The following is a 27406-nucleotide window of genomic DNA, read 5'->3' as shown; positions in this document are numbered from 1 at the left end:
AAATGTCAAAATGTGTTCTGTGAAAATCCCTGGGCTAATATCTATTAGTTGTTATATTTATTACATTTATTGTTAGATTTTTTAAGGAAATACCAAGCAACTGACTGTTTGTATCCCTTTGCTCTGGCATGCTGCACAGACGGGTTTGAGACACAGACTTACATAGAGTGTAAGAGCTGGATAAGCAACACCCCCTTCTGGTGAAAAAACAAGATCATAAATGTAAAAGAAATTTATAATGTGCACCCTTTATATACTTTCACCAGATACAACAGCATCCTTAAGCCAATGATTATATTTTGGATACTTCTTAACAATTTGCTCTATTCAACAGCTCCTCTCAAATACAAGCTCATCCATATGTTTCAGTTTTAATGGGCATCTTTAAAGGACATAGACTACGTGACAACGTGAACATACAGTCAGATCAGTATTGAGTGGGTCTGAACTCACCTATTCAGCCTCCTACTTGTTTGTAAAAGAGAGTTTTAAATATTTAAACAGAATTATTATAGTTCCTATAGTGACGTTTTGATGTATCTTGTGCTGTTATTGATGAGGTGTCTACCTACTGTGCACAGTGTCACTACAGTGTCATTTACATTTAGTATATAGTCTTTATGTAGGATTTTATTAGGTCTGCATGTTATGTCATTACTGCCCATGCCTGTATCATAATCACAGTGTGCTAACTGCATCCTTATTCGTTTTCCTTCCTGGTTTGGTGTTATGATCTGTCGTCTGTACATACTTCATATTCTATGCTGTTCTGTCACTTTCCCTCTTCATCGCACCATCGTCCACGTGTGTTTACCGTAAAACGTGACGGTGCCGTCGGACGATGGCTCGGTCTAGACAAGAACCAATAACTACGCGGAACCGGAGAGAAGATGGATATATTTGGGAATTGTGCGCTCTGCAGTTGGTTCGCGAAATTACGGACAGCAGCGCGTCCAATGGCAGCTCCGCGAATGCAGTTGTGGGTAGCGTAGTTTGACACCGGACGACGGTGTTCACGTCGGTGGAGAATAGGACTACAGGTCCCAGAACACCCTGCGGCAGTTGAGTTGCGTGAGTGAGGCAGAAGCAGAGATAGGGGAAGATTTCGGATTGTCGTCTGCAGACTTGGGGCTGCGCTTTCTCCAAAATAATGGTAAGTCAACAGAACTAAATCGGGCGATGGTTTTTTAATTTACTGTATTGCTGATTACAAAAATAGCCTAGACCTACTGCTAGTGGTTAGCAGGACTTGCCAAACACCGTCAGCGGCAGTGATTGCTGATAGAAAATGTAACGTTAACATTAGCTAACTTAAGCTAACAAACAAGCAGCTTTAACTTGCTAACATGTCTATCGCAGTTTTTATTTGTCGTTAACAACACGACGGCTGATAAAAAGATTTACTGTAGGCTGTGGTTGGCAGTAGCAAAAATGCCTAACTGTTATACTGCATCTGTTTAATCCGAGTTAGCTAGCTAGCTGTCAACTTTAGTCCATTGTGCGTGTGTTCCGCCCCCTTGTCTGTGTCGAGGCTCCCTTTACGGGAACCTCCTGGCCTGTGAAAACACTGTGACGCGGGCTGGACCGGACTAGAGGTGCTGGAAAGCTTCAGTGGGAGATTCTGCAGCCGGTTAACACATGAGCTGACAGTTCGCATACCTTTCTGTTTACATCAGTATCTAGTTGTCCGGGTCACTGGTTTTTGGCTCTTACTTCCCTTTGTTTGTGTGTTGCGTCGTCCCTCTCAGCTCCCCCTGTGTGTTTGAAGGTTTACGGGACACATTGAACATTGAACATCAAATTAAAGTGTTGACAACACTCAGGATCGGAGTCGCCTCCAGTTAGAGATGCGTTTCTCCTTCATTGAGTGTTTTTTGTACGTCTCTGAGGGACCAAGTTCAGTGAGTTGCTGTAAAGTGTATGTACTTTATATCAGGTGCATCTGTAAAATGTGTCGTAGAAGTTAAAATGAAACCAACTTAAACTTTTTTGCTCCCATTAACCTTGGCTATCTGCTGATACACAATACCAATCTGATACATCTGAGCTAATATGAAGCCAGGAATTTTAGGTAGGAGTTTAGCCTTGTCACCAAAAATGAACAATTTGATATGAATTTTTCACGTTATGACAGATATCCAATCGCATAAATAAGCTTAAAACAGATATCTAAGCATTATTAAGTATTCAATGAATACATTCTTAGTAAATATGTTATCACTATGTAAGGATGAGTTTTTAACGGGTAAATAATGTACGACTGCCTGAACTGTGAACTTCCTGTTTTCAGCTGTTGCTGAGTGTATTTCTGCTCTGCGTCTCATTTTATTTAATGCTTCTGGAAATTCTCTGCTTGAACTGTTCAGCTACATTAACTCCACCGTACAAGCGCCACCATGCCCTTGTTTTTTCTCTGCATCGACTGATACCTCTAGTTAGCTTTCAGCTGGACTGTAGCCGCTGGCAGTTGCCAATAATTCTTGGACCAAGTGTGGGCGTGTGTTTTTTTCCTGTGTCTCTCTTAAAAGATGGAGCCAACTTATGGTTAAAATTGTGTATTTATCCATTTTCCAGTCCATTCCCTGTAGTGCAGCTTGGACGAAATTCATCAGGCTTATTATACTTTTTTGCACACTAAGTGTCACATCATCTTTCTCCTCTCTAATTTCCTCAATTCCTCTTCATTCCTCTTTGTGCCTTTTCCTCTTCCTAGGCCTAGCACTCCAGCTACATGCTGTTATTTCATTGTGCATGTATGTGCAGTTCGGGTTATGAGCAGTGGTAGGACATCTTGCTACAGCTGATACTTCGGTGGATGCCACAGGAGCCATCCACAGCAACCCAACCACCCCCCCAGCAAACTCCAGCAGTTGGGTGAGAAACACTAGTGTGACATGGAGAGCGATTTAATGAAGTACCTGCATTATACTTGTGTTCTTTGATGCACTTTTCTCATCTTCCTTCATTTTAGAGCAGGATGGAGGCTTCGTTTGGCCCTGCCTTCTCAGCTGTGGCTGCTGGAGCTAAAGGTGACACACCTAATCTTGTCTTCCTCTTCAAGAGAGTTTCTCTTTCTTCTTAATAATTAGTAAAGTATCATTTTTTAATGAATTTGGCACTTTAATGTTTTCAGCAGAAGGATCCAGCACCTACAAGCAGCACAGAAGAACTCCCTCCACCTCCAGTACCCTAACTTACTCTACTCGCGATGATGATGATGGGATGGTAAAATTGCATAATGTTCCCACATATTTAGATGTACTATGTTACCACTATGAACTTCTAGTGGTAACGCTTGGTTTCTGCCTTGTTCCCTCAGCCTCCAATTGGTACCCCGCGGAGGTCAGATTCAGCCATCTCAGTCCGATCTCTCCACTCTGAGTCCAACATGTCTCTGCGCTCCACCTTCTCTCTCCACGAAGAGGAGGAGGACACGGTACCAAGCACATAAATATACTATAGACATGAATTTAAGAACTGAAGTCACGTCAGTGTTACCTACGAGTGTGTTTGCTTATGTGTAGGAGCCCCAGGTGTTTGCTGAACAGCCATCAGTAAAACTCTGCTGCCAGCTGTGCTGTAATGTCTTCAAGGACCCTGTCATCACTACATGTGGGGTAAGTCTACTACTGTCCTTTATACTCCTTCTTCCTGTTTTCAATTTTATGATGCTTTTTAATAAATAGTTTCTTGAGATTTCCACCACACGTGATCCACAAAAAAAGTCATGAAATGTAACCACACCTGTTTCTCTTCCTCCTTCCTCAGCACACCTTCTGCAGACGATGTGCCTTGACTTCAGGTGAGACATAAAGTGTGTTGTAAAGAGTAATACAGCTGCTTTTACGTCAACCAAAGTGGGCACCAATAACGTGAATAACGGCTACATTACATTTAGATGTGAGACCTCTAGGACTATAGTTTGTCATTTATATAACCTTATCGTCATATTTGTACTCCTCACAGATAAGTGCCCAGTGGATGCAGCCAAGCTAACAGTGGTGGTGAACAACATCGCCGTAGCTGAGCAGATCGGAGAGCTGTTCATCCACTGTAAATACGGATGCAGGGCTACAGCCAGTGGTGCAGGTGGTGCTGGAGCCTCAAACGCCACTGTGGCTGGGAAACCTGGAGCATACGAGGTGGACCCACTGGGCTGTCCATTTACCATCAAACTGTCCACACGCAAGTAAGAGCTAAAGATTTGACAACGGTTGGATGAATGAAATATTTCAGTATGAAGCAGCAAAAAACCCCATCCCAACACCCTGTATCTCTGCAGAGAACACGAAGCCAGTTGTGACTACAGACCAGTCCGGTGCCCCAACAACCCCTCTTGCCCCCCATTGCTCACCATGAACCTTGAGGCTCACCTCAAAGAATGTGAGCACATAAAATGTCCACACTCCAAATATGGGTGAGCGTTTATGAATCTTTTTATCTGTTTATTAAGTAGCTTTATTACTGAATATTCTCCTCTACCTTCCACTAATCTGCCTCTCCTCATTAACAGCTGTACGTTCATCGGTAACCAGGACACATATGAAACACACCTAGAGGTGTGTAAATTTGAAGGCCTGAAGGAGTTTCTGCAGCAGACCGATGACAGGTGAGCACCCCTAAAGCTATGATTGCAATAGAATATCAAGACTTCATCAGAGGCATGAGCAGTGTTCTAATATCAAAATGGAGGTAAACAGAATCCTTTGTTAAAAAGTTCTTCAGCACTAATTTATTATTGCCACTGATCTGCCTATATGTCCCCTAAGGTTTCATGAGATGCAGCTGACCCTAGCCCAGAAGGACCAAGATATTGCTTTCCTGCGTTCCATGTTGGGCAAACTATCAGAGAAGTTAGATCAGCTGGAAAAGAACCTGGAGCTCAAATTTGGTATGATTCACATAGAGACATGGGTGTTTGTCTGCTTATTCAGCCAAGCAAGCCAGAACTATAAATACATACAGTTATTTGCTTATTTACACACTGAGACTAGAACCAGCTCTACTGAGCGGGTTGCAGAGAAATTATGAGTCATGCTCGAGCATTACACAGGTGGATTGTTAAAGAACATGCTGTGATGCCTGCAACTAATTTCAATGGTTGTATATGATATGCTTTTCTTTTTTGTGTACGTTGTGTCTTTGGGTTTACATGAACCAAATGGTGCAAAGTCTTAATGGTGCATCACAAGAAGAGTTGGAGCGGAAATGCTGATGCATAAATACTGTCACATTATCAGGGCTGTCCTGATGAAGCACAGCATGTTCTTCCCTCTTCTTTCTCTAAACATTAACATGCCTGTTTGTATATATTTCAGATGTGTTGGATGAAAACCAGAGTAAACTGAGTGAAGACCTCATGGAGTTTCGTAGAGATGCCTCCATGCTTAACGTAAGTGTGTGTGCAGACAGAGCGACGGGGACAAATGTATGTGTGTTGGAGTTTGGAAGCCACAATACAAGGACTGGAGCCCTGAGGCTTGAGTGAAAATCACACACGTCTTTCACCAGGTCTTCTTGCTACATTAGTCTTCTTAAAAAGTGAATATTATTCATTTTCTGTGTTTCTGTAGGATGAGCTTTCCCACATCAACGCCAGGCTCAACATGGGAATTTTGGGCTGTAGGTATCTGCCTGTCTGTATCTGTGTGCCGTTACTCTTCACCTCTCTCCTGGAGGAAACATTGAAGTCCTGGATATCTGAGATGCAAATTCTACCTCTGACTGTTCCTTCCTCCTTTGTTCTCTCTTCACCTACTTCTCTCTTTCTCTCTGTTTTATTGTCCAGTTTCAGCTTCAAATACAGTTATCTGTTGTTTAGTTTTCAATAAATACATATCCATTTTTTCCATCTCTGTGCCTGTGTTTAGCATATGACCCCCAGCAGATCTTCAAGTGTAAGGGGACATTTGTTGGCCACCAGGGTCCCGTCTGGTGTCTGTGTGTGTACTCCACTGGAGACCTGCTGTTCTCTGGATCATCAGATAAAACCATTAAGGTGAAATCAATGCTCAAACACATGATATGAAAAAACAACATTCATGCCCACTGAATGCAGTACCCCTGTGTATTCTTTTAAGTTTTAAGTTAGTTATTTTTAGTCTGAACTGCACTCCTTGTGTAGGTATGCATGGTGATTTTTATGATTGAAGTTTTTGAGCTGGATGTTTATTCATGTTCTCCTTTTTTCAGGTATGGGACACCTGCACCACCTACAAGTGTCAGAAGACTCTCGAGGGTCACGATGGCATCGTGCTGGCTCTGTGTATCCAAGGGTAAAGAAGTGCACACATACACACTACAAACTGAGATCACAAAATTTGCGTCACTATCAACCTTTCACCACATCATGACTCGGCTGTATTTTATTTGTTCATTTATTCGTCTCCACAGAAACAGACTGTACAGTGGCTCAGCAGATTGCACCATCATCGTAAGTACCATCCTGTTCAGTTAGTGCTCTTTTTAAGAAAAACACTTTCACTTGGTGAAATGTTTTAAAAAGTTTTGTTCATGTCTTTTTGGTGTCTGGTCTCTGTGCTTCTTGCAAAGGTGTGGGACATCCAGACCCTGCAGAAAGTCAATACAATCCGTGCTCATGACAACCCTGTATGTACACTGGTCTCCTCCCACAACATGTTATTCAGCGGCTCCCTCAAGGCTATTAAGGTACAGATATATGTAGGAAATGATGTAATTACCCAGAATATGTTGTGTTGTTTCCTCATTTGCTTTCCTTAATCACATCAGTTCATTTTACACTTAAGTCAAGATTTATTTAAAGTGTATTTTTTACATGCGAGTGTCTCAACAAACTTTAAGAAAACAGCAGAACAGACAGAAAAGATCTAAGTCGAAATAATGATGAGGAGTTAACAACAGGCCAAATATGAAATGCTGCATTGAGAACAAGGAGTTCTGTAAAAAGTACTAATTAAAAATACTATGAAATAAATACTACTGTCAAATAAATACTCCGTCACCTTATTTGTTTTTTTAAGTGACCTAAAAAGTTTAGGTTTGACTGAGTATTATAACAATGTGGCTCAGTAAGAAGGGGGTGTGGGGGGGCAGTAATGAGTAATGGCTGCAGCTCTGTCTTGTGTTCTGGCTCTGCTCTGCGTGTGCTTTTTGTGTGTGGGTGTGTTGGCCATGTCAGTGCTCTTACACAGGGACTTTCCTTTCTTACCCAACTGCTTGTGTCTCCTCCTAAAGCCTCCTAGTGGAGCTTTGTTTCAGCTCAGTGACATCATGCACTTTATTGCCTCAGCTCAGCGTTCACTGCGTGTGTGTTCACTGCCATGAATGTATCATAGCTGAAAGGTAGCCTCTGAGTTTAGCTTGCTGTGGTATGATCGTGGGGATTACTTACTGTGCTGTGGTTTTTAGAAGGGCAGGGGCATTGGTGGGATTTCCTTTACGGAGCAGTTTCACAGAAAACCTCTTATAATAGACACATTTGCTCATGGAGGTCATGTCAACGCTTACAGCTAATATTTCTTACAAGAAGTGTGTCTGTTGTGGACTCTTGTATAATTTGAACTCAATAAAGTTTTGGTTTCAGTGAACCATGTTTGTTTGTGTGTGTGTGTGTGTGTGTGTGTGTGTGTGTGTGTGTGTGTGTGTGTGTGTGTGTGTGTGTGTGTGTGTGTGTGTGTGTGTAGGTGTGGGATATCGTGGGTACAGAGTTGAAGCTGAAGAAGGAACTGACCGGCCTGAACCACTGGGTGAGAGCACTGGTGGCCTCCCAGAACCACCTGTACAGCGGCTCATATCAGACCATCAAGGTAGGAGGGGAGCTGCACTCTTAATATTGTATGTTGTAATGGATGTTTTGTTCAGCAATCATAACTAGTCCCATCAGGCCTGTCTAGTTTGGATTTCACCATAATGTGGCAACATGCAACTAACCAGCCTACGGAATGAATCCAGTGTTACCAAAAGCCTGAGTCATCATTTGGGTTGGGTTTTCTGGTTACGTTAGATTAACTCTGAAACCTCTTGAACTGCAACATCCAACGTTGGCAGCCAAGGTATTTGGTTTTGGGATAGTTAGCTATTATTTTGTAATACTAAGCCTAACTAGCTTTACATTACAATACAGGAACAGTGCTGTTTGGTCATTTCTGTGTCTTCTCTGCACATCATAAACATAATGCTGACTTTATGCCAGGGCTACGAAACAAAAAGTCAGCATCAGCTTCTAAAATGTGCCAGTGAAGGTTGTCATTTTAATTAGAAACACATCAGCTGTTAGCAGTAGACGTTTTTCTACCCAGAAACAATCAGGTTTTATTTTTGTTGTGAGTTGCAGCATTTTGAAGGTGTTGTGTTTGGCAGGTGCAACACATTTTTCTGCCAGTGACGAATCTGAGTGGGATTTGAAAGATGGCCTGTGTTTAATTTTATTGGAGTTGGAGCATAAAAATAAAAAGCTGGAGGAAAGTGGATGAATTTTATCCTGGTTGCCTGGGTGACCAACAATACTGCCCAACATTCCTCTAGAGGAAAATCAGGGATAATCAGCAGAGTCAGACTTCTTGGAAAAATCGTCTGGGATAAATAAGTACAGTACATCTTTGAATACATGCTTTGCTGATCAGATGTGTTGCTACGTGGACGCCGATAGCTGATACGTGCTTCAGTGTGCTGCTGTTATTGTCACTCCTGTAGACGCACTAGGTTTTAATTAGTACAGAAACCTGGTGGTAGACTGTGAAGTGCTTATGAAATAATGAATAAAGAAATAAGGAACAACTTCACTGAGGTAATGAATACCAGTGAAGATGAAGAGGATAAAGGGACTGACTGAGAAGAGAGCAGCGAGGGAGGAAGGGGTTGAGGAAGTGCAGGCACATATATCAGTCAAGTAACGCTGCCACAGAGCAAATACAAACATCCTAAGGGTTTGATGAGGGATTACGTTCTTTTAGTTAGTGGTTTTAGTGTTAGTGTGACAACTCACAGCAGACTAACACCAATGTGTGTTGCCATTGAGATGAAAATTGACAGCTGTGTATGTGCGTGCGTGTGTGTTTGTCTCTCCCTTCCCATGGTGTTGGTGCTCACCGTGCTTGTCTCTGACTCTCTCTGTCTCTTCGTCTCCTGACTGTCAGATCTGGGATATCCGCTCTCTGGAGTGTGTCCACGTCCTGCAGACCAGTGGAGGCAGTGTCTACTCCATCGCCGTCACCAACCACCACATCGTGTGCGGCACCTACGAGAACCTCATCCATGTAAAGCAGCAAGCGTACACACACACACACACACACGTTTTGTGATAGTGAATAAAGGCTGTGATACAGTATTTGCCAGAGAACCAGTAGTGTTGATGATGATGATGTTGTATCTCACCACTCTAGGTGTGGGACATTGAATCTAAAGAGCAGGTTCGGACCCTGACGGGTCACGTGGGAACAGTTTACGCTCTTGCTGTGATCTCCACCCCTGACCAGACCAAAGTGTTCAGCGCCTCTTACGACCGCTCCCTCAGGGTGAGAACAGGCTGTGTTCGTGTGTGTGTGTGTGTGTGTGTGTGTGTGCGTGTGTGGACTAACTTGTCAAGAAAGCAAATAAGCTCTGGTCCTTGAAGTGTTGAACTATTCCTTTAGCGTCTCAAACTGTATTTATGCTTGAAAGGGGAACTGACATGTTGTCGATGTGCAGGTGTGGAGCATGGACAACATGATCTGTACCCAGACGCTGCTGAGACACCAGGGCAGTGTGACCGCTCTGGCTGTCTCCAGAGGGCGTCTCTTCTCCGGAGCTGTGGACAGCACCGTTAAGGTAGGATAGATCTTCCTCCATCAGCTGCTCCACCTGCCGTTATCTCATCCACCTGTTCTTTACATGTGTTTGTTTTTTTTAACAGGACTAAGAACGAACCAGTACACTGAGTGAACATAAAATAATATTTCAGAATAAAAGCATCATGTTTGTTAAGTCTTTTTCTCTTTCTCTCTGTCTTAGGTGTGGACTTGCTAAAGAAAAGACTCCAGCTGACTCGTTAGCATCATTTCCCTCCACCACACCCACGTCTTTGATTGTGATTTAATGGTGACAGCGATGAGGTCTGCACCGGAACTGTTTTGCTAAATGTTGCTTTTAAAACTTCAGACAAACACTCCGACACCTTGGCCTGATTGTCAGGGTTGAGGCTCCACTCCGGCTCACACTCCTCAGTGACCCACTGCATTACAGGGCAAAATAAGACAAGCTGCCTTACAGTTACGCCACACAGCGCCAGAACAGAGACTGAATGGGTGCTGCACTCCTGTAATCAGAGCAGGAAGCAGACAGGATTGTGGTTATTAGAGTTTTTCCAAACTGTAGATAGTCCTGCCTGCTTCCTGCAGACACACTTGTGCTGATGATGCCTAATGCATACTGTTCAAAGAAGTCGAAAGACTGGTTTCACAATCATGCAGTGATGCCAAACTCACTCCATGTGTCAATGCATTTTAAAAGCCACATCACTCCTGAGAGAAATCTAGGAATTCAAAACACAAACTAGTATTAAATAGGTTTTTTACCTGTGAACAAAACGAGTGATTGTGGTCAAAGGTAATTGAATACACTGTTCGATATTATCTTATTCATAAAATATCTGTATTGGTTTATGTGTCATAACTAACAAGGAACTACAGGAACACAAATGCCGAACTAGGTTTAAGGTAATTTAGAAGCAGTGTTACATTACAAGAGCACAAACGCATATTTTTACACCGAACTTTCCAGTTTGATGTTGGTCGGAATGATCAGAAAAGGATATGTATCAACACTGGTAATAGAGGAATTTCACTCCACATGGTCTCAATTTAACTTCAAATACACATTCAAATGCATTTTTGCACAGAACAAGGATTGAGGATCACTTCAGTGTGAGATACGATCTCTACATGTATGAACAGGAGGAATGATTACTGCGAGCAAATTCTCTTGTAGTGTTTCCACTTTGCGGATAAAATGTGAACCTGACCTTTAACCTTGTGATCATCAATATCAGTATCTGCCTCATAAATCAAGTAGCACTCCATCAGAAACAGGACACACGTTCACACCCAGACGCAATAACACGTTTTCTTTCTCCTTGTCGAGTGTGCTCGTCGGCCTGCTCATTTTTGTGAAACCAGCCTTTGTAAATATATATATAGAGAAAAAACACAGTTAAATAAGTGAAGACTTTGAAGAGGTTGACAGATCTATAGATTTACTGAGTTTTATATTAGTGCCATGATGGAGCGGTATACAGAGCCGCTCAACAGTCGTGTACAGTTGTGTGAAATGACAAATAGCGCTCATGAGAAAGGTTCACACTGGCCTCCATCACAGCAGAGAGACAGGTGGGGGGGGGGGGCACCATTTGTGTGCATGTATGTGTCTGTTATTGTGTATATGTGAATGTGTTTCAATGAGTGCCATATGTGCGTGTGAACAGTCAGGAAAGTCTGAAATGATGTGTCTTTTTCTGTGATGTGCCCCCCTCCCTCTCCTCCTCGCTCTGTGTTTGACTCCAGCCAGAGAAAACGAACATACTGTAGCCACACGTTAACACTTTCTGACTGGAAACAGTGTGAACAACCACAACACTCCCACATGTGAATGCAGAGAATGTGGCACTGGTCTAAAGTGAAGGCCTGCTCTCGTAAATCATGTTTGAGGACCCACATTGGGTTAAAATCTGAAAATGACTAGAAACGCCTCATGACAGAGTTCATGAAATCACCCAGACCAAATTCACAAGACACATGAAATTGGATTTTTGCAGTATTTTACTTTGATTTTAGTGCAGATCTGGCCCCTACATACTGTAGCCATGGTGGGAAAGATGGCGAAGGATAAGAGAGGAAGTGTCTTCAGTGATTTCTTGTGTACTTGTAACCATGTAAGCCTGAGTTGGTCATTGATCAATAAAACTATTGTACACTTTGGAAACAGTGGAAGTAAAAATGTGTCAACCCTCTGATCTATTAGTCATTGTAGTGTAGCAACAGTGGTACCGACAGCAGAGCGAGCCAGGTGTCAGTCTCAGGACACTTTGAGTTATAATTTGACTTGAGTTCGATGAGAACATTTTTGTGTGCTAAATGCAAAGGAAAAGAAAAACATCTACTCTATTGTAGTCAGACCAAAATCCCCAAGCAAGGCGCATGTTTTAAAGGAAAAAGGACTGCACACATTCTATTCTTGTCTTTTGATGTGTGTTTAACCAGAATAAGAGAAGAGCGTGGAAGGGCCTCATACACAGTGTGCTTTCTGCAAGTCCCCTATATTTTATGCACATTCATTTTAAATTCTTATACTGGTCCTGGCTGTTCTCCACCAATTAAGCAAAGACAATTTGTATTTATGGTTTGATATGAAAAATCATTAGCCTCAAGGGGCTTTATAACGTCGACAACATTCGATACATTTGATCTATTATAACACTTGGATGGAAAAGGTGTTGTATGGAAGGAATAAATCATATGGACGTGTGGACTGAGAGACAAACACAAGATCAACACTACAGTAAACACACTGAACCTAGGGGGTCTTGGATTTGTGCAGTTCTGTGCTGCCCCCTGGAGGAGGACTGAAAACCTACAGGTCACATCACAACACAAATGAGGCTGAGGAGAGAGAGAGAGCGGTTTGTATAGAATATTTATTTATTCAGAGCAGATAAGATGCAGTCACTGCAAACACACACACACACGCACAGAGATTTCCCACGGTCAGCAGCAGAGCAGCACCTCACACACACACACACACACACACACACTCGGCCTCTCTCGAGCACTCACACACAGTCACTGCAGAGCAGAGGAGACACCAGGCTGGTGTCTGTTCAGATAAGCACAGGCGGAAAATCAAATATAAGAACAACTTGGCCTTTGCTTTAGTTCACGAAAAGAAAACGAGCCGTACTCGACTGGAGCTCCACAACACATTTGACCATCGGTGGTGTTTTCACCTGTGTAGGTTGACCCCCCCAGCCCCCCCGCACGACCAAACACACTTCAGAGTGATGCCTAAAACACGTCAGATGACCAAAAAGAGACTAAAGGAGGAGGGAGAACAGGCAAAATGCTGCTGTAACACGACCAGATTCAAAACGCAAGAGCGTAAAACTGCAGGTCAGAGTGTGTCTGCACATCTGTACGGCCTCAGTTAGCTGTACAGCTAGCTCATGTGCTACAAAAACAGAAAAGAAATAAAAAAAACCTACGATTTCACATAAATATCAGGTTGGACTTTGGTATTTGAAGATGTTGGAAATTTCATACATAAAGCCATAAAACATGTGGACATTTAAATCTACAATTTAAAGTAGCTAAGCTGCTACTGACCACGGCTTCATTTGTTGAACAGAATCCAGAGAGGGGTTCATCTCTGTATCTAACTCTCAGCGTTGCACTGTGGATCTCTCTAGTTGTGTTCCAGATGTTGTGAACACAGTGAAGTGTCGCTGTGTAGATGGAGAAGTGAAAGCTGGGTGTGAACTGTTCATTCAAGCTCAGCATGTGAATAAGTGATCAGCAACTGTGGGGAAAGGACGTCACTGTTACTTGGGTTTAGTTTGGGTTGGATGATTTTATATTCTTGTATGATAACATATGAAATAATAGAGCGAAACAGAACAAGAGAGAGAGAGATCCCCGTATTTAGTACATACCCATCTACTGTATTGTAGTCAGACCAAAATCACAAAGCAAGGCACATGTTTTAAAGGAAAAAGGAAAAAGAACATTGCATGTAAAACAATACAAAAATAATACAACTGAACAACAAGAATTGCTTGTATTATACACTTCGCCACATCTGGACACATGTACACATGTAAAAAAAAAGAAGAGCTTCCTGGAAATATCCCAACATGGACGCCAACTATAACTCATCAGCATGGAGAAGCAAACTGATGCAACACTCAGATTAGATCTGTTTACTCTGAAAAATAGTCTTCAGGATGACACATACATCATAAATACACTTCTTTTTTTTCTTTTTTTTTTGCAAATATCCATATATATATAATCTCTATGTGATCATAATTTAAATACCACAACTATTCTCTGGATTCTTACTCACTGATATAAGGATTGCAGCTGCTATGGGACTGTGACACGTCTATTTTCTTACTGGGCCAATGTGCAAATGGAAACTCAGTGTATTGCACCTCACTGGAGGCAGTTTCTGGTTGGTTTTAGCAACTTAACATTGTGTCAAAACAAACCATCCATCTTAATACTTCGTGTTTTTTCCAAATCTCATGAACACACTGTCATGGCAACACACCGTGTAGTAACCATGGTGATGTGGATGAGAGTAGTGGTGGAGGAGGGGTGGTGATGATGTGGATTGTCATGGCAACACGGGGTGGGTGGTTGGGAGCGCGTGGGAAGAGAGAGAGGGGTTGTCTGCTGAGGTGTCAGGATTTCAGGTTTCAGCCATCTTGGATTTTCTTTTTTCTTTATGTGCTGTAAAATTAAATTTCCCACACAGCCATCGTATCTGTGCTCAAGATGTGAGCAATCCACATGTAATTGAGTCATTTCATTATAGAAATCAGCATCTCCGCTCATCACCTTACTGTATAGAAACACGCCTGTGCCGACAATGACACAAAAAAAAATGTTTTCACATTCATTTGCTGAAGGGGAAACGATTCTCTGTGCTCTGGGACCTCACAACCGAGGACGGACTGTTCATTCAGAAAGAGACATGGTTGCATATTCACAGATTATGGATTGTGTGGCGTATTGGAAGTTCAGTACATTCCTGCTTAGACATGTTTGAAAATGCTACTGTGATTATTAAACTTGAAATCCCTTCATCTCGAGAGTTACTAATCCTGGAAAGAAAGAGTTTTAGTATAGTTTTACAAAATTAGGAGTCAAATGGTTTTCATAGCTGTTTTCAGCCATTTAAGTCTAAAAGGGGGTACAAAAGCAGGAGTCAGGAATGATTTCAAACTGTCTGGGACAAGTTGACTTAATTAGCCAGGCTTTCTCTAGACATGTTTCTGACTGTGGTGGCTTATGTCTAATCTGACCTTTGACCCCCAGACACAACCTTCTTTGAATTCATGCTTTAAATCCCTCCTATGATATAACATGTGCATCCCAAGACAACCTCCTGTAGCCCTTACTGCAGTTTTCTCTCCCTCCCTCCACCTCTCTCAACAGCTTAGGTAATGCTGTGCAGCTTCCCGTGTGTACGTGTGTGTAAGCTGGCTGCATGGGTAATTGTGCTTCTCCCGTGTATGTGTATGTGTGTAGTGACTGTGATGATGATTATGCAGCAGAGTGTGTAGATGCAGCCAGTTCAGGAAAGCTGGCATACATATGTTTCTACCTCTGTCTCTCTCTCTCTCTCTCTCTCTCTCACACACACACACACACACCTCAGGAGCAGAATAGTCTCGTTTTGGTCACAGATAAAAAAATTTCCACCAAGTCATTTACATCATCACAACACCAGAGGTCACCATTCCACATAGAACCAAGACATCAAACCAAAGAGCTAGAGATTCATATTTATCAGTATATTATATATATATATTACTGTGCTAATGCAGGACTTCTTCAGTAGATATAAACTCTCCATGCTTAGAATGTACACATACCATACTATGATTCATTACACAGTTGGCTTTTCAATCAGTATTAGTTTAGATTATTTGTTTAAGTCCACGTGGAGTTCTTAGAAGACCCACGTTTTGATTGCAGTCTCCTCTGTTTTGTTGCATTTCTTCATCTCTCCCTTCTGCTGATTTTTTTTTTTTTTTCAATTTTCTCTTACCATTATTTTTTTGGTCCTTTTTTTCTCTCTCTCTCTCTGTAAGTATCTCTCTCTTTATACGTCCTTCATCCCCCCTTCATGTCTGTCCAGGCCTATGGTGCTGTTCCATCCTCATTTTCAGCATTAGGAGAGGCCGAAGACGAGAGGAAGAAGAAGAAGAAGAGTAGGAGGCGACGGGCAGACGGACGACATGACGAGCAAGAAGGGAATGAGCACGGCAGAGGAGACAGAAGAGGTGACAGGAAGAAGAGCGAGAGATAGAGAGAGATAGAGAGGCATGTTGCTCATTGTGCCATCTGAGTCACTCCTGATGTAGTGTTGCCGTGGAGACACGCTGAATGTAGTTTCTGTGTTTACTCCAACATGGCGTCCAACTGGTCGGCCAGGTCATCAAACATGCTGCCGATGTCGTCGAGGATGCTGACTGTGGTCTTCTGCTCGGCCACAGAGCTAAATGCACACAGAAAAACAGAACATCATAGAGTGCAGTAGGAATGACATCTTTTTGTAGGCCAGCCTTCAAGTTAGCATCACATCACCCTCCTTACTCTTACCACTGCTACACCTCAAGTTTTATTTTCTCCCATGGAAAAGAAAGTTTGAAAGGAAGTTTACCTACAGGAAAACAAAAGTAGGTCCTTATTTCTACCTGATACAAATGACAAGTGTTGCTGGCAGATTTTGGCTTTAGCTAGCTATCTTAAGAAGCTACTATTAGCTCTATGAGTTGGCTTAGATTGCTACAGTAACTTTTGAATGTGTCCTGCAGATTCATATATAAAACAAGAATCTGCTTCAAAACAACTAGTTTTATGTTGTTTTAATTGAATTATTAATTACAGCCTGGGCCTAGGCCTGGTGTGCCTACTTGCAGCCTAGTTACAATTGCTAAGCTACAGTACAATTGGTCAATTAAATATAATGAGCTGAAGTGTCTGGTCTTCTAATAGTCATCTCTGCTACTGACATGATTAATTTTAGTAATTGTAGTTCTAATTTCCTAGAAACAAATGTATTCACTGTCTAATTAGTTACATGGCTTATTTAACTAATTCCAAATCTGTGCATGAAAAATAGTAACACACACACGGTAAATGTGTGCACCCTGGTTGGAGACTCTCAGGATCACTGCCAGTTGTGTGTCATTAGTACTAATGCAACTGTCAAAGCTGAGCAGAGCTGGTGGTGTACTTATAAACCCAGCCTTCACCACACTCTGTCTTGTGGTCTGTGCCAGCATTTTCACCCCCGATCTACTGCTGTGAAACTGGAAGCTTTTGGGTACGTGTGACTGTGTGAGTATGCGAGTAGCTGTGATGTGTGCTTCCATGTGTGAGTATACGAGACTGTGTGTGCGCCTTACTCCTCATGTCGTAGTATCTTATCCTCCACGGCCTGCAGCGCTGCAGCCAGCGACGCGCTCGTCTCCTCCAGCTTCTGATGTACCAGAGAATCCACATTAAAGTCAGGTGTTGTTGTAGTTGGCGTTGGTGTGACCCCACTACCCACCATTCCACTATCCACTGATACACCCCCAATGGAGGAGCGAGGGGGCTTGACAGGAGGTGGAGTGGGGCTAGGAGTGGCAGGAGTCTGGGGTGTCTGGGGCGTGGTGGGAGTCTGTGGTGTGTGGGGGCTCTGGGACGATGGGCTTGGCGGTTTTGCATTTGGCAGGCTAGGAGTGTTATAAGAGGGGAAGGAGGGCGGTGAACTGGTCTGTCGGGCTACTGCAGAGTGGTGTTTGACTGGGGCAGGAGCTGGGGTGGGGGAGGGGGGACTGGTCATGGAGTGGATCAGTTTGGCCGGTTTCGGTGCCGTGGGTGGGGGCGCTGGTTTGGGCGAGACAGGTGGCGGGATCTTTTTTCCTTCCACTGCAGAGACAAAGAAAGGCTGGATTACTGACAGACCAAAGCTGAACTGATTACAGAAAAGCCTACAGGGGTCGGTGCTTGTTATGTCACCAAAGAACTACACAGAGTGCCTCACATCACCTCCAGCTGGGCAAAAAAGCACTAAGAAATAACCTTCTATACCTTCACACACTCACATACTCAACACCTGAGCGTTGGCTTGGTGTGTCGTGGCCCTTAAACAGAGTGTTCCTTAAACACAATCTAAACCTTCCCCAACACCTCTCTGGAAATGGAATTGGAAGGAGGGCGACTGCATCAAATTTTTGTAATTTTCCAAAGCCAACAAATTGATATTCACGCACGGTTGGATGACATGTAGAAACCAGTTTGCTCTGAGCATACTCACACCTTTTGCAACTTTAAGGCATCAGTCTGCTTCAAACAAAGTGCTTGTCAAACAGCGCCTGAATCCCCCTCCTAAAGCTGGAATAGGTCTCTTGCAGGGGACCCTGCGCAAGCTCCTCTGTGAAGGAGTGTGTGCTGTCCACAGCAATCAGAGTGTTCATACCTCTACAAGCCCTGCTTTCGTCTGTTCTGTTGCTAAAAAACACTGCAGTCGCATTCGACAGCAGCAGACAGTGGTTTTGTTGCTGTTTTTGGACTTCTTCAGTCTTGTTTGTTATCTTATTAGTTTTAATTAGTTATTAGTGTTTTAAAAGGAAAATCTAGTAACCTAGCCTAGCTGTTTCATTACAAAGTAGGTGTAAATTTCAGATCACGTCCCCTGATACAACGTCCATAAATTGTTAGTACCTGGGCTTCCAGGCGTCCCAGGGCCTGGCAAGGGGACTCTCTTGTTGGAGGCAGGCTGTGTGGGGGTTTGTGGGCCCCCTTGTCTCTTTATTTGTGCCACTACAGGCTTGGGTGAGACCGGAGGCTTTGGTTTCCTCACTGGACCTCCTTCATTGCCAACTGGAGCTCCCTGATCCACACTGTCCCTACGAGGAACAGCAGTCACTTGCGGCTGAGGCTGTTGTTGGGGTTGAGTTTGAGGCTGCTCTGTTACTCCGGCATCAGACAACGGGCGACGTTTCATGGTGGCTGTTCCATTCTGGTAGGGTACTGGTTGTGTGGTGTTCGCTGTCCCAGCCCCCAAAGGCTCTCCATTGGCGGTGGGCAGGTCTGTGTAACCCTCAGGCTCCTTGTCGCGGCTCTTGGGTCGTCGCTTCACTGTGGACGACTCCTGCAAGGTGAAGTCAGAGCCATTGGGTTGGGGCTTGGAGCTGTGGGGCCGTCGCTTTAAGGTTGCCGTGGCCTCATCTCTGGTGATGTCCTCCTGGGTGTAACCACTGTCTCCCTGCGGGCCGTCACCCTGCAGACATACACAAAATACACACTAACGGAAAATTCATAAATTCATGATAAGAGGTAATTTTTGCACAGACATTCAAAAACATAGATAAATGGATAACATAAATAAAGCTCACAGAACATAGATTTACAAAAGCTTCAAAATGGATTACTACACATTGGATTTTAGCACATTAGCACACATTAGTACATTACATAGATAGCTAAACATAGATACACAGATATATAGAAGAACATATATATAGATAGCTACCTGTCCTTGTCCTTCTCCTTCTCCTCGCCCCTGCCGGCGGATGGTCAAGCTTCCCTCATCTGCAAATGGCAGGTTCTCTGATGAACTGCCGCTGCCCCCAGAGCTGGGATGGGGTGAGGATGGAGGGTGGGGTGAGGAGGAATTTACAGATGGAGGGGAAGTTTCTGGCTGAATTGACGGGGAAGGGAAAGCAGAGGGAGTCGGCTGGTCGCGCCTGGCAGCTGCTACCAGCTCAGAGACAGGGCCACTGATGGTGCGCCTTCGATTCACAACTTCGCCGTCCAGGCCAATGGCATCACGTGTTTTTCCCACCTGGAAAACACACAACCATATTGTAGGGTCACTGGTTGACCATGTAGTAGTTCAATAATTACATCACTAAATATTTATGTTACACTGTACATTATTATTATTGTCTAACATATACAACACTAAGTCTTACACAGATGGATACCTGAAGATAATTCTTCTGCAGGGCCATGCCTTTGGGTCCACCCCCTATAGAAGACATTTCCAACATGGCAGCGATGCTCCTCACACTACCCATGCTATTTGTCTCCACGGCACCTGTTTCAACTGATACCCCCAGATCGCTGGCCCGCCGCTGTTGGTGGTAAGGCACGTCCAGCATCCCACCTGTGGTAGTAAGTGCGTGTTGCTGTGTGTTAGCATCTGTCAGGTTAGAGTTGGAACTCGAGATGGCAGAGCTGGAACGTTTGGGCGGTGGTGGGGGCGGGCCTTTTTTCTTCTGGCGCAGAGCAAAGGACTGTGTCTGATTTCGGTTAGCGCCCTTGTCCTGGTTGCGGACGGAGTGGCTGCGACTGACACGGTGGGTCACTGTGGCATATTTACCCCCTTCCCCTCTGACGACAGCCGAGCGCTGACCTTCCGCTACCTCTGCTTCTCCTTCTCCTCCTCCGCTGCCACTCCCTCCCCCTTCCCTCTCGTCACACTCGCTATCTGAGATGGCGTATCGGTTGAGGCTGTGGGCTCGTTTTTTCTGGAGTGCAGAGGACTCTGCTCCTTCTTCCTCAGCCAGCTCAGCTTCTGGTGGGAGACAGAGAAGTGGGACCTGTTGGTTCTCCCTGACCTCTATCACCTGCATCTGTTGGTTGTGCTGCGGGTGTGCCTGGTGCTGAGGCTGGACTTGAGGTTGCTGCTGCTGCTGCTGCTGGGACTGAACCTGTGGACATGGAGCTCCACGATGGGTGGGAGACTGAGGAGGGTGGGAACGTGGTGACTGAGGTCTCTCTCCCTGGATGAAGTGGGGGGATGGCTTGGGTTTGGCCTGTGGGGAAGCTGTGCTCTGGACGGAGGAGGTGGAGGAGGAAGACGAAGTTCTAGCCTTGGTTGGGGTGTGAGGAGGTGTGTAGGGAGGAGCAGGCTGAGAGTGAGAATGGGAGTGACGGTGTTTTCCTTGAGAGGAGACACTGCTTCTGTGGGAGGATGTGCTTCCCTGGCTGCTTTGCTGTCTCATAGTCCGTGCCTCCTTTTTAGGTGGCCCAGCACCTCCTCCTCCTGTCATAATGTCATCATGATCTTTGCTGAGGGTGCGAGTTCGCTGAGCTTTGACCTCCGGACCTGGCTGGATCATGGCACTCTGCAGCTCAGTGCTCAACTCGCTGTCCTGGAAAGTGCTCATCTTTGGAGACATGAGCTCTGAATAGAGGCAAAAAGCTAATTAATATAAAGAGCAGGTTTAAAAGTATAGTAGGAGTTTATGATTATGAGATTTTCATCTGTTAGTTTACCATCTGGAGGTGGGCTGTCTACTGACATGACTTCCTGCTGCTGTGTGATTGGTGGAGGCTTCTTCCTGGGAGAGCCCCGCCCATCTGAACTGCGCTGCATTTCAGCCAGTCGCTTCACCGCTAGCATCAGCTTCTTCTGGTGGCCTGACATAGATAACAATTCAATTTACTTAATTTAAGTTTTAGTTTAATTAAACTAATTTAAAAAACATTTTTCAACATTGAAATACTGTTCATCAATAGAAATAAAATAAAAGGTTATCGATCAGGAATATAACTGCACACATCCATAAACAACCTTGTTAGTTAAATCATTAGACCTGACTGTAGGAAGAAAACTTTTGTTCCTCCTTTCATGAGTTTGGTAAAATTATGGCAAATTTTTCGATTGGTTAAAGGTATTTAAAATAATCTTCTGCGTTTGCTTCCCTAGCTAATTTGTTTAAACTATTCAATTCAATTCAATTCAATTTTATTTGTAGAGCGCTTTTTACAATTGACATTGTCACAAAGCAGCTTTACACAACCAAAGAACAGCACATGAACAGTGAATGTGTAAGAATCTTAATAATCAGATTGTCCCTGATGAGCAAGCCGAGGGCGACGGTGGCAAGAAAAACTCCCTGAGAAGGCAACAGGAAGAAACCAACAGGGAACCCATCCCTAACATTTCCCTTTTTACAATAATTAAAAAGCTGTGTGGCTAGCTAGCTTGACTGGCAACACTAGCTAAAGCTAACACTCACCATAAATTACGTACAATGGTTATTGATAATTTCCTGTTAAGCCAATGCTAGCAAGGTTAGCTAGCTAACGTAACTTCTTAACAGACACCTACACATACTGCTGTCATCTAAGGACCATATGTTATAAATATAGAAAACAAATAATAATGATTAAATGTGTGTCAAGACAATACCAGAAAACAAATAAGCTTGTGAATAAAGGTTTTAAGAATCCTTATACCAGCTGTTTTCACTTGTAGCAACATATCTATGCCGCACTAGAATGATTTCACATTCAGTTGTTCGTTGTTGAAGAGACGTCTCCCTATGACATACTAAATATATTCTTGCCTTAACATAAACAAACACATCAGCACTAGATTTCAATGTTTAGTAGTAGATTCTAGGGAGTGGAATCATTTTCTCCATCAAGTTTACCCTTAAACTGTTTAAACTAATCCAGATCTACCCCTGACGCTAACAGAGCCTGTCTTCCTACTCCTGAGCCTCGGAATTACCAGACATCTTAGTTATTTTGCAAAGACCTAAAGGAAGTACTAATCCCTGTTCTTCCTGCTGAGTCCTGATTATGACCACTGACACCTGCAGAACCTAAGTGCAAATTTAACTGTAACATTAATTAATGTGTAGAAAGTCAATTGTGACTTACCCAGTTTGTTGATGCCTATTTCCTGCAGGTCCTCCCAAGTGATGTCAGTGATGAAGTCAATGTTCTCATAACCGTTCTGCACTAAGACCTGATGGTACTGGCTTAGACCAATGGCAGACAGCCACTCTCCTAGACTGGCCTGTGGGATAGCCAATTACACATCTGGTACTTGATCAAGCAGTTGAAAGATTATATTTATGTGTAGTTTTAGCTCTAGACTAGTTTTCTATATCAGGCAAGCATCTACATAATTGGTAATTTGTAAGATTGGTCAGCGTAGTGTGTGTCTGTGTTGAGTTTTACTCACAGGTTTCTGCTCAGGCAGCCACTCTGTGACACTTAGCTTGTTAATCTCAGATGTCATCTTCTTTCTGTGACCAGGTTTTGTTATTCCAATAGCTGTCAGATCCTACACACGCACAAACAAGCAAATGCATATACATAAGGAAGGTAGTGGCATGTGCAGGCTTTTGCTCCACAAAGTGCAGTCAGATCTCAAGGTTCAAGCAGCTCCTGTCATTCATTCATTCACTCACTCACAAACGCATACACACAGAAGAAAACGTGCACCACGGAGAAACAAAAGATAATGCGACATCTCATGAAAGCGCCTGCCATTTGGGAGGCAACAGCGGAAAATGTAAATGTCTTAAAATAAAAACAAAAAAAGCAACATAAGTAAAAGCAAATGTTTGCAGCGAAAAATAAGCAAAGAATCAGCTTGAATCAATATCATTTAAATTATGTTTCTGCTTTGTGATCATTATTTCTGTCATAAACAAACAAGCTCATACATAAATGCAAACTAAGTGAATTAAAAATGACTGAGTGCTGATTTATTTGGATCTGTAGTTGATTATCCGTCCATTATCCACTCACTATTAAGTATTGGGTCTAATTTAGCAGCACATTTGGTGATTTGGTTTTATATATACACAAACACGCACACACACACACACACACACACACACACACACACACACACACAAACACTGTTACATAACTCAAATCTTATAACAACACAAAATGTTTTAGGGGTAATAAGGTAATAGGGGTAATAAAGGCAAAACTCATTTAAAGTCAAGTGCAGATGAAACCCTCAGCATGCACAGCTGCAACCAGACTATGCGACAAAATACAAATAATTTATATAAGCTATACATTTTTTGTTTGTAGGTGAACATAGCACAGAGCATTGGTCTTTCTCCTTAAAACAGGCAGCAGCAGCAGTGTTGAATGTGAAGTGAGGGTCACGAGGCTGTATGTTTAGTGTGTTTCATTTTTCAATGTATTTAACTGCACTTGGCAAACGTTTTGCAGCTAAACTGCAAGCAGCAAGTCAATAATGTCTTACCGCACCAGAGGGCATGAGGGAAAAGCAACTCAACATTGGTGAGCCATTCATTTAAACAGAGTGCGCTATTTTTTGTTTGAGTAATAATTACTCCAGGCAGATGTTTGTTCTGTCATTTCGTCATCAGTTGCCGTTGTTACTTAAAGTTGTATTTAAAGATCTGTGAATCATCAGCACTGAGACTTACAGAGACCCACAGCAATTCAGCTGTGAAATACATTGAACTTATTTACTTGTTTTGGGTAATATTTTGCAAACTGCAAAAGTAGTTAGCCTACTAACTTTAGTCACTTGATTAAGTTATAGGTTATAAATGTAACAGTTTTCTGTCTTTTCTGCTGTGTTTCCATCAACTTCTGGAAAAATTATTAAATTTAAATGGATTTAACTTAGTCTGCTAATTATTTTCAGCTTTGAGATAGTTGGAAAGTGTGGCCCCTTTAAACTAATCAATCAACATTTTGGAAAATACCTAGTCGCTCTCTGATGGTGAGTTAGGTGACAGGCAATGAGTTCCACTCTCTCTCTCATGTCTGCACAGTAGATATCAAGTAGTGCCAGCTGCCAGAAGCTTAGCTTAGCACAAAGACTGTTTATGCTAAGTCACTGTCAAGTGTTCTTTCCAAGATATCCAACTATGCCGCTAAAAAATATATATTCTATAAGCTCAAGCACAATAAGTGAATGTTTACTTAGCAAAGCTAAAAACAGCCCCACTCCAACCCGGCAGCTGAGAAAAGCTGTGATAGGATGCTTTGTATATGTATTGAGGATCAGTCATCAACTCTTTGACTCCATTCATGTTTTCAAATATTTCCCTTATATGACTAATTCAAAGCATGCCCGTGCAGTGATGGCATTAAAGGATACCAGGAGTCAGAAACACTGGAGAATACTGAGTCAATGGTGACAGGTAACAGGATTGACCAGGATAGGTTTGGCAGGAAACTGGGAATGCATGGCTGAGATCAGGCTGGTTTTGTGTTGTGATTGTGCCCATTTAAGAGTGTAACGGGAGTGTGTACATGCATCTTGAAAACTGCACAAGGACAGCACAAGTCAAAGTCGTGCAGACTTGTTTCCATTGTGGTCCTTGGAGGTGCCTGTGACCTCTTTGGGGTTTAGAGGGTCAGGGTTCAGTTGCCTTACCTCCGGGGTCATTCGGCTTATGGTGGGCAAGTCATACCCAGCGCCCAGGAAGTTTGGAGCGTAGACCTGCAGCTGAAAGTCGCTCAGCCATTGGACAACGGCCTCTGAGCTCTACGGGAGAGAAGACATGGGGCATGCGGTCACTGGCTCCTTGTCTGCTTCTTTAACAGCCACTTTTCCTTAGCAGGGCCAAGTAGGGCAACAATGTAGTTACTATAGCCTTATAGTAATACTGAAGTATTACTTTAAGGTTTTCTTTGTCTGTCAACACAGACAATACATTTACTAATTTAAGTTTTTACATTTTCGAACGTTTTTAATGACGCAAAGAATTAATCCTGGTTAGCCCTGCTTGGCCCTGTAGTGGAAACCAGGCTCAAATTAGGAAGGACAAAGACCCTGTCTACAATGTGTGTATGTTCCTGCAGGACTTGCAGATCAGCAAGACCAGATGACACTTTACAACTCAGACGTAATAAACATGGACTTCTTTTGCACTCTAATTTCGAAGAAGAAAGATCTGAAAATACTGTAGTGAGGTTGTAACCCCTACAAAATACATATTCTAGAAGTCTATGGACAACTATGGACCTATTGTCACAAAACCTGCAATGGAGCAGTAATGATGTCCACCAGGCTTATGCATAATATTATTACTCTTTTAGCTCTGTTTTTGGTCTCTACCGACTCCTCCTTATCTGCTAAATGCTCCACTATTCACCAGCAAACACAAATTTTGTCTAGCTAGACAATGAGATTACTTTGTGAATAGCTGGCACAACCAAAGTCTGATCTGTTGTAAGGGACCATACTGTAGATATCAGACCTCAAAATAATGAAGCTACACAACTGTGTAGCGCCTCATTTACTCTGTCCCTGTCCTTTAACTCCCACATTCCTCCTGTCTCTTTTCTCTTTCTCCATTTGTCTCTCTCCTTCTTTTCACTCCTTTTCTTTATCTTTCCCCTTGACCCTCCACCTCCACACTGTCCCTCAAAGCTGATTGGTTTTCCCTCACCTCTTTCTTCCTTGTTACTCTATCGAGGGAAGTACTAGGACGCTGGGTGCTGAGGAAATCAGGACTCTAGCTAACAGATGGCCATGAGAACATGGCTTAAATGACAGCACACACACACACATACACACACACAGGCATCCAATCCACATAAAAGTACCACAACCACCTGCTATTTAAATATGCTCAGTGGTTTATCAAGCATGAAATTATTGTACAATGGTACATAAACTTAAATATTGGCCCACACACTTACACATATATACAAACACACACACACACACACACACATACAGGCTCTACAGTAGATGACAGTTTACTGTAAATGGTGTAAACTCAGATTTCACACTTCTTGTGCTCTGCTCCACCCACACAATGCATACTGCTGGCCAGCACGCGCACGCACACACACACGCACACACACACACCAATATCTCGAGTAGAGTTTTGTTTACCAGAGACGACCACTTACGGGACTTTTATCTCAACAAAATAAGAAAATGCTGCAATGGAAGAATAAAAGCTGCAACTAAAAGGAGTGAATAATGATGTAAAGCAGATAACAGATAAACAGGAGAAGGAAAGAATTTTCTCTCTCACACAGACACAAACTAACACCACCACGCACCATTTCTTGCTCATAGATTCATACCAGATCATGTCATGTATCTTCCACTCACACACTCACCGTGTCATGGCTGCAGCCAAATACTCGCAGCACGGACGAGGCCAGTTGCGAGAGAAACCGCTGGGACATCTTGTTGTGTGTTTTTTGTATATCTCTATGTGTGTGTGTCGGTGTGTGAGTATGAGAGTGTTGTTGTTAAGATGGCTGAGGAGCTAAATTCTCACCATGCTGCAGTTAGATGATGATAGTGGTGACTGTATGACTCGTGTGTTTGTAAATGCCTGAATCTGTTGGAAATTGGGACTGTCCTACCTTCCCCTCTCCTGGCCCCTCCCCTTTCCTGGTTGCCGTGGCATCATAAGGCGGCGCCTCGTGAAGTGGACAGCCTGATTGGCTCGATGTTCGAGAGGAGCTGGCGGAACCTATTGGGAGAAATATCATTGGCCAAGCTGTTGCCCCATCGCTGTAACTTTGGGTCCATCAACAAATTCCACATCTACCTACCTGACCTCTATGCTCCTCCATCAACTGTCTCCTACAGTGCTTTGACAAGGACCAGATCAAATTATTGCTTGCCAAGACATAACAAACCTTCTAAACTAATCACACCCTCTACATATCCTCCTACATCCCCTGCCTTGGCCATCTGTCTGTTAGACCAGCCAAGATATGCGTGTGTGTATCTTTGTGTGCATAAATGTGTGCATGTGTGTGATATGATGGCAATTTTTTAAAAGACCAGTGGATTATGACTCTTGTTTTTCTAACTCAACTCCCTTGCTCCCCCTCATTTTGATCAGTTCCATAACACTTGGAAGTATGGTTACTGTGAATGTATTTCTGCCTAACAAAAT

General features: G+C 43.2%; 2 protein-coding genes across 4 annotated transcripts in view; one reads left to right on the top strand and one right to left on the bottom strand.

The window, feature by feature from the left end:
* The first annotated feature begins 1079 nt into the window (after nucleotides 1–1079).
* traf7 (TNF receptor-associated factor 7) lies at nucleotides 1080–11949 on the top strand. Its single transcript, XM_026355692.1, has 22 exons — nucleotides 1080–1153; nucleotides 2714–2874; nucleotides 2972–3029; nucleotides 3134–3225; nucleotides 3320–3436; nucleotides 3525–3617; nucleotides 3769–3802; nucleotides 3967–4189; nucleotides 4283–4417; nucleotides 4514–4609; nucleotides 4770–4891; nucleotides 5319–5392; nucleotides 5574–5622; nucleotides 5871–5998; nucleotides 6193–6275; nucleotides 6394–6433; nucleotides 6553–6669; nucleotides 7665–7787; nucleotides 9117–9236; nucleotides 9363–9494; nucleotides 9667–9786; nucleotides 9970–11949. Exons 3-22 carry the CDS (start codon nucleotides 2978–2980, stop codon nucleotides 9982–9984), a joined length of 1965 nt encoding a protein of 654 aa, XP_026211477.1. The 5' UTR covers nucleotides 1080–1153; nucleotides 2714–2874; nucleotides 2972–2977; the 3' UTR covers nucleotides 9985–11949.
* Nucleotides 11950–12742: 793 nt separating this feature from the next.
* caskin1 (CASK interacting protein 1) overlaps nucleotides 12743–27406 on the bottom strand; it is a 78602-nt gene continuing 63938 nt past the window's right edge. The window contains exons 15-24 of one of the 3 annotated variants that reach the window (XM_026346817.1): nucleotides 26865–26974; nucleotides 24910–25020; nucleotides 22714–22815; nucleotides 22407–22545; nucleotides 21012–21155; nucleotides 19715–20919; nucleotides 19261–19572; nucleotides 18450–19008; nucleotides 17147–17654; nucleotides 12743–16233 (exon numbers count right to left, since the gene is read on the bottom strand). In XM_026346817.1, the coding sequence (XP_026202602.1) occupies nucleotides 16137–16233; nucleotides 17147–17654; nucleotides 18450–19008; nucleotides 19261–19572; nucleotides 19715–20919; nucleotides 21012–21155; nucleotides 22407–22545; nucleotides 22714–22815; nucleotides 24910–25020; nucleotides 26865–26974 (3287 nt within the window). In that variant the 3' untranslated portion in view covers nucleotides 12743–16136. Of the gene's footprint in view, nucleotides 16234–17146; nucleotides 17655–18449; nucleotides 19033–19260; nucleotides 19573–19714; nucleotides 20920–21011; nucleotides 21156–22406; nucleotides 22546–22713; nucleotides 22816–24909; nucleotides 25021–26864; nucleotides 26975–27406 lie in introns of all 3 variants that reach the window. The other 2 variants (XM_026346809.1, XM_026346825.1) reach the window with 2 other exon arrangements.

The sequence above is a fragment of the Anabas testudineus genome, chromosome 8 (genome assembly GCF_900324465.2).
Source record: "Anabas testudineus chromosome 8, fAnaTes1.2, whole genome shotgun sequence".
Classification (NCBI taxonomy): Eukaryota; Metazoa; Chordata; class Actinopteri; order Anabantiformes; family Anabantidae; genus Anabas; species Anabas testudineus.
Note: the sequence above shows the minus strand (reverse complement) of the source record. Positions and strands in the feature narration are given on the sequence as shown.